The 7,141-nt window shown below is 47.8% G+C and overlaps 1 protein-coding gene across 1 annotated transcript; it reads left to right on the top strand.

The window, feature by feature from the left end:
- Positions 1 to 238: 238 nt before the first annotated feature.
- Positions 239 to 3,452, top strand: LOC136501501 (cyclin-D4-2-like). The gene is made up of 6 exons (XM_066497025.1): positions 239 to 877; positions 1,531 to 1,617; positions 1,715 to 1,813; positions 1,915 to 2,116; positions 2,228 to 2,343; positions 2,600 to 3,452. The coding sequence occupies exons 1-6, from the start codon at positions 572 to 574 to the stop codon at positions 2,864 to 2,866; spliced, it is 1,077 nt and encodes a 358-aa protein (XP_066353122.1). The 5' UTR covers positions 239 to 571; the 3' UTR covers positions 2,867 to 3,452.
- Positions 3,453 to 7,141: the final 3,689 nt, after the last annotated feature.

The raw sequence follows: 7,141 nt of genomic DNA on the forward strand, positions 1-7,141 counted from the left end.
AGGCAAACCCTTGCGAAAGGGCCGTGAGCACTGTCACTCCTCTGGCCGCGTCAACAGGCGCATCCAATCACATCCGCCGATCTCCGATCAGAAGGCCAGGGGCCTCGCGGGGCGCCTCCTCAACCGCTGGATCCAGCTGCGCGTACGGCAATGCTCGCCTTTCCTGCACCCGTCGGGAGTCGGGACCGTCCGCCTCCGCCTCCTCCATTCCCGCTCCGGCTGTCTCAATTTTGGCGTACCACCGCGTGCGCTTTCCCGAAATACTCCCCCCATCTCCCCGATACAAAGCGCGACGGGGAAGAGGAGAGGGCGAGGCACAGCCAGGCAGCCGCACGGCACAACTGCACCGCACACTGCCCTCTGCCTCCTCCGCCCGTCCTCCCCCTTGTCCTTCTCCAATACTCGGCACTGCGGCATTCTGCTCGCTACCCAAACACGCGCACCAGCCACCACCCAGCCGGTTACATCGCCGGCGGTGCACGGCGTGAGAGGGAGACGCAGCCGGAAAAAAAGCGCAGGCTTTGGCTTGCTGGTGCTCGGTGTGAGTGGGATACGCCGGTAGTACAGAGCCATGGCGCCGAGCTGCTACGACGTGGCCGCGTCCATGCTCCTCTGCGCCGAGGAGCACAGCAGCATCCTGTGCTTTGAGGAGGAGGAGTTGGAGGCGGTCGGGAGAAAGAGAGGCTGGTCGCCGGACTACGGGGACGATTTCGGCGTGGATTTGTTCCCGCCGCAGTCGGAGGAATGCGTGGCCGGTCTGGTGGAGAAGGAGCGGGACCACATGCCGAGGGCGGACTACGGCGAGAGGCTGCGCGGCGGCGGCGGCGACGGCGTCAATCTCTGCGTCCGCCGGGAGGCCATCGACTGGATTTGGAAGGTAGGTTCTTGATTGATCTGAGTGCCTGTGGTGTGGCTGGACAGGGGATGGGAAAAAAGGAAACATTTTGACTCATTGCTTACTGCTCAGGAGACCTGTAGGAGCGCATTCCATTTCCATTCCATGATTACTTGAGTTTTGTTCATCTAGAAAGACGCTTATTTTCTTGTTTCTGCATCCAAACACTTGCAATATTTGATCTTCCTTACACAGAGCATAGATTGTTTCTTCAGTCTTTGCAATGCTTAGGGCTGCTTGAATCATTTCTTTCATGGTCGAATTGCGTGCGTGTTTAGGCGTGTAGCCAAGTACTATGCCAATGATTTCAGTACTGTGCTTGATTATAGCGAAACACTCTGTTGTAACGTGCCTTATAGATACGCCGTGACCATTTTTTCCGGGTGAAACTCGGGGACCATCTCGGCCAAAGATGGCCTTTCGTCCGCTTCCTGAATCACGAGATACTAAAGATGCACTGTCTGATTCAACATTGTTCTTTTTTATATTTTCGAGAAAAACATGTACGCATTTTTAGGCCAAACTCAAGCTCTTTTTTTTTGGGCAAAATTTCACAATATATTTCACGTGAAGATTTACCATTCAATGGTTTCGCTTATTTTCCACGTGATTACTAACTTGTGATCCTTCTGCAGGTTTACACATACTACAACTTTCGTCCTCTCACTGCCTACTTGGCAGTGAACTACCTTGATCGTTTCCTCTCACGGTACGAGCTGCCGGTAAGAATCACAAGATCATTCTTAGTTACCTTGCCAATGCTGTCAATATCAAGTAACTTTTTCATTCAGTAACGTTTATCGCCGATGTCATTTCCAGGAAGGCAAGGACTGGATGACCCAACTCCTCTCGGTGGCGTGTGTTTCTCTAGCCGCCAAGATGGAGGAAACCGCCGTCCCACAATCTCTGGACCTTCAGGTGGGTAAACTGTGTGTTTGGCATTGCAATGAAGATGAACATTGTTTTTTTCTCCTTATTCATCTGGTCTTGTTCTAAGCGTGGTTGGCGTGTGCAATCAGGTCGGAGATGTGCGCTATGTGTTTGAAGCGAAGACGATCCAGAGAATGGAGCTCCTTGTTCTAAGCACCCTCAATTGGAGGATGCAGGCCGTGACACCTTTCTCCTACATGGATTACTTCCTAAACAAGCTCAATGGTGGCAACACGGCGCCCAGAAGCTGGCTCTTTCAATCCGCAGAGCTTATCTTGTGTGCAGCCAGAGGTATACAACGAGCATTATTGTTATTGTATCAGTGGAAATATAATGGTTTTGATTATTATGCCATCTCGTGCTCTTGAACTAATACGATTGGTATGTGTTGTTGCACGACAGGAACCTGCTGCATAGGGTTTAGGCCGTCTGAGATGGCCGCCGCAGTTGCAGCAGCCGTGGTCGTCGGAGAAGTGAACGTTGCAGGCATTGAGAACGCCTGCGCCCACGTAGATAAGGTACATTGAAGCAAAGCCTCCCTTACCCGAACTCATTTCGTCCCCTAGCTAGTTTGTTTAGGCTAAACAAATGCAAGGCCACAGTTGGAGATCCACACATTCATAGCTCAAATCTTGTTGCCGTACTTTTGCATAAACGCTGCCCCGGTACAGATGCGTGAAACGCATTTATACCCGTGTGTTTGTGTGTGTGAGCTAGCTCGATCGGCGAGTTAATGTGCTGCTGCCTGCCTTGGGCTGCTGTCTGTGTCTGCAGGAGCGGGTGTTGCGGTGCCAGGAAGCGATCCAGTCCATGGCGGCCTCGGCCATTGACACTGTGCCACCAAAATCTGCCAGCGGCAGGACCTCCTCCGCTGTGCCTGTGCCGCAGAGCCCTGTAGGGGTGCTGGACGCGGGCTGCCTCAGCTACAAGAGCGAAGACAATGCTGCCGCGGCAGCAGCGACTGTTGCTGCCTCACATGGGGCCTCTTCAAGCTCCTCTCCCCCAGTGACCAGCAAAAGGAGAAAACTCACCAGCCGATGATGGATGGATTGCAGTGACCGGTCAAAGTGCGTACCCACTGATCAGAGTGAACTGACTAGTCTAGTCTGCTTTTGATTTTTTTTTTACCGCGCCACTCATCTTGGTGAAAGAAAGGTCAAATGGCTTCGATTGCAACGACGGTGGTGGTGCTTTGTGAGATGGAAGTGCATTGAGAGGCGAAAAGGGTGGGGATTTTGACATGACGAAAGGAGAGGGCAAGCAAGAAGTTGATGAATAAAGGTGTGAGGTGGACAACACCAAAATTGCTGAGCTTTTCTTTGCAAGGACCGGAGGAGGTAGACAGACAGCACAAGCTTGGTGTGCCACAAAGGGCGCACCACGGCTTTGTAGGAACACAAAGCTGGAGGAGATCGATGAGATGATCAGAATAAAGATGGTGAAGGCCTGGAGGGACCAGAGTAGACCGTAGGCAATATGTACCAGAACTAGGCACTGACCTGCCTATGTTGGAGTACCTGATAAATTGCTTCAGTAGTTTCTTGTATTCTTTTTTCTTTTTCAGTTTGTGAAGAGAAAATGTAGGAGACGAGAAATGTATTTGTGACCAAAAAAAAGGTTGACCCAGATGAATAAATTAAGAGGCTAACATAAGAAACGGAAGTGAACAAATCGATGACAAAGGGAAGTGGGTTTAGTTCAGTAATACTACTAATACAACTAATCATCATTATTGTTCATCATTTCTTTTAATTTTAATTTAATCTTGGCCTGCCTGCCTATATTGTTTGACTGCTTGTCTGCTTTGAGACTATGGGCATTGCTTTCTCTAGGAATTAAAAGAAGGGGGACCTTGTCAGGCGGAGCCTTGGGAACACAAAATTACAATACTGTCCGGATCAGTGCTGGGCATTGTCTCTTTGTTCGAATTAGTAGGAGCTGCCTACTGCTAGTATATTGTTTAATTCCACCGTCTAAATAAACAGTTGCATTTATCAGGGGAATCAAGAATCTGAATTCCCATACTGATTGGATCCTATTCAGCCGATCTGACTTAGTTCTTAATATAGTAATGTCAAGTGTTAACAAGGCAATATTGTTCAGATCCTTGTAGTATGATCATGGAGGACTGGAAATGTATAACCGAATTACTTGAATCTGAATCCAGTTAAATGTGAATACTAGACATCCATGTCTAAAGTGGATATATTCAAATACATTTTCATCATTTTTATATCTGAATTAGCGTCCGTATCCTAAATAAATATGGATATGGTTGAAATTTTTTAATTTGTTGAAAATATATTATTAATGTAAAATTATGTTTGTATACTTTTTTACCGGTACCTATTTACATGTTTATCGAAAGTTTTTTACTAAAATACTTATATTCATAAAAATGTTATTTCCAATGAGCTATTTTTGTCCACATGTGTTATATATACTCACACTTTGATACCTACTTGTATGTACATCCAAAATGGATAAATGTTATGAACCAAGTTGAGATATCTGATTGGGCTATCTGATTTGTATCTGTATCAAACAAAAAAATATGGATGTCTGTTTAAGATCATTCGAATTCCATCCATATTCATTCCATTTCGACCCTAGCATGGAGGTGAGAGTTGATTTCCTGATACTGTTGATCAGTGGATTGTTTTTGTTATTTAAAGTTCCAAAAGATTGATTTGTATTTAAAGTGGCTCTTTGAAAAACAAAATACAGTAATCGAATGGCACATGCTATCGAATATACACTATGTCTACATACATGATAAAAGCATTGCATCTACGAAGGCCAAAATGTCTTATAATTTGGAACAGAGATATTATATGTTTTCTATTTGCATGGTTCACAAGGGAAACACATGAATTTTACCAAAAAAAAACTCAATATTGTGTTTTAAAAACCTTTGTAGGTAGAAGGTAGATCAATGCTATTTATCCTTCCACATTTTTGGGCACAAAATGTTAGACATGTAGAGAAGTTAAATGTTCAGTGTAGAGAAATTGTTAAAAAAAAGAGAAATTAAATGTTGCATGAGCTTTTCTTTCATTCATTTTCACTTGTTAAGTAAAGCAAATGGTTTGGAGATTGAAACCTTGTGAGTACTCCCTCCGTCCAAAAAGAGTTGATGTTTTAGGATTCTTAAGAGACTTAGCATATAAGATAAATGACGCTGGTATCCCCTGTTTATTAGAGATATTTCTCACAAAAGTAGTTTGCTGCATGGGTTAACACCGTCAGCCTGTTCGTTTGCTCGTAAACGATCGTAAATTTCCAGGCGGGAATAGTGTTTTTCTCTCACATCAAACCAGCCAGCAGTAAATAATCCACGATCGTTTACGGCCTCCCGAACAGGCTTTACGGCGTGCACACAACCATGCAGATTTATTGCTGCATGAGAAAATTGATATGGACCTAACATAGTGTTCAAGAGCTAAAACATCCAGTTTCTTTAGGATAATTTTGAATTTAAAACATCAATTTTTTTGTGACGTGGGAGTAATAACTAATAAGGCTCTGTTTGGCATGGATGCAAACAGTTCCGACTCCTTGCTACAGTGTCCAAAGGAGATAGAGCCAAAGCCGCAGGCGCGAGCTTCACCAAACGGGGCTTAGATGGTCAGACAAAAATACTATTGTAGATCAAAATCCTCCAAAGTTTATAGAATCAAAAATTGTATTTATAAATTTGAAATGGAGGGTATTGATTCTCACACAGACAACAAGCTATACGTCTTTCTCTCTCAAAAAAAAAACCATACAACCATGCGGACGAATCAGCAGCAACCCTACAAGGCAAGTACGTACATAGGCGGATGTGGAAAGACCCACCCAACTGCCGGCCGGGTTTCCTTTCGCCAGCAGCTGCAGCCCAGTGCAGGGAGAGGGAGGGAATCATGCTTGCAGTTGCAGCGCGTGCTCGCCGTTCTGGCGATCGCCCGCCCTGTGCGCCGCATGCACGCAGGATACGCTGGGTGGTGTTTGGATCAACAGTCCAACGTCTAAACTTTAGTCTCGCTGAGGTGTTTGAATCCATAGGCTAAACATTAGTCCTCTTATATTCGATGACTAATTTGTCCTCAATTAATTATCCATGCACAACCATGCATGCTCGGCGGTGCAGGGGAGGAGAATGAGTGCGGCGGCGCGGCGCTGCAAAGGCGGTGCGAGCGAGCGCGGCGCTGTGGAGAGGCGGGCTCACACGGCGCAGCGGAGGATTTGGGGGCGAAAGGATAGGGTTACGACTCGGATGGCTCTGCGGGTGGGTGGCGAGAGCGAGCGGAAGGGTATGGGGCATCCCGCGCCTGCCCCGAGATAGTTTAGCTCAGCTTAGGCCATCTCTATGATCAAAATATTTTAGTCTAGTTTTTAGCTATTTGCTCCGTTTTACCTTTCCTGTTTGATCACATGACAAAAAAAAAAAAAGACTAAAACTGCGGGGGCTAAAATTTTGCCGTGATCCAAATATGCCCTAGTTCTTTCCCGCGGCCCTCTCGATCTGGCGTGTAGTTAACCATATCCGGCACTCCTGGATCGCCCGCATCGACCACCCGGGCAATTTTTTTTACTAGTGAACCTGGGTGGAATGGAATCGCGCGTCGAGACAGCCCAGTGCTCGATCGGGCGCGTGCGTTCCAGGCACGGCGCTGACCGCCCGGCGGAGTGCGGAGGCACCGATGCGGTCGCGCCTCGCCTCTGCCTGCGTGGTCAAATTCCTCGCATCTTCAGCTATCTTCTCCGGACAGATACTTGAGTGAATCTATAAATAAATACGGAGTGTGCTACGTATAGGATGGTCTATCTATGTCTATGGATACAGGATCATCAGTACTGCAGTGCCGGATCAGCAATGGATCGTGCATGCAGCGTGCTGCATGCATCTAGTATATATCTGTCACAGGCAGCAGCTGGACCAAAGTACTAACGAACAAGCGACAGGAGGGCGGTCCAAAGCTGCACCGTAGCTCATCGAATCGAGTGTCCCGCGCTCGCTGGTAATCTGCTGCCCCTGCCCCTGCACCTGCTCGCCCAATCACCGGAAACGGTTGGAGCCATCATGGCACCCGCCCTGGCCCTGCGAAAGGACACGCAGCAATTCTGGCTCGGGGGCCGGGACCGCCCGCTCGGCTCTACAGCGCCTCGGAAACCGGAAGGCATTGATCCACCGGTGCGTGTCCGTGCGAGGTGATCGATGCGCCCGCACCCGGCGAGAGACCCGTTCGTTCGTGCCGCGCGCAATGATCGCCTCCGATCCTCGCCATGGCCGGGAATTATTGCCGAGATCATTGCGCTGCCGCTGCGCCCGTG

The sequence above is a fragment of the Miscanthus floridulus genome, chromosome 13 (assembly GCF_019320115.1).
Source record: "Miscanthus floridulus cultivar M001 chromosome 13, ASM1932011v1, whole genome shotgun sequence".
Taxonomy (NCBI): Eukaryota; Viridiplantae; Streptophyta; class Magnoliopsida; order Poales; family Poaceae; genus Miscanthus; species Miscanthus floridulus.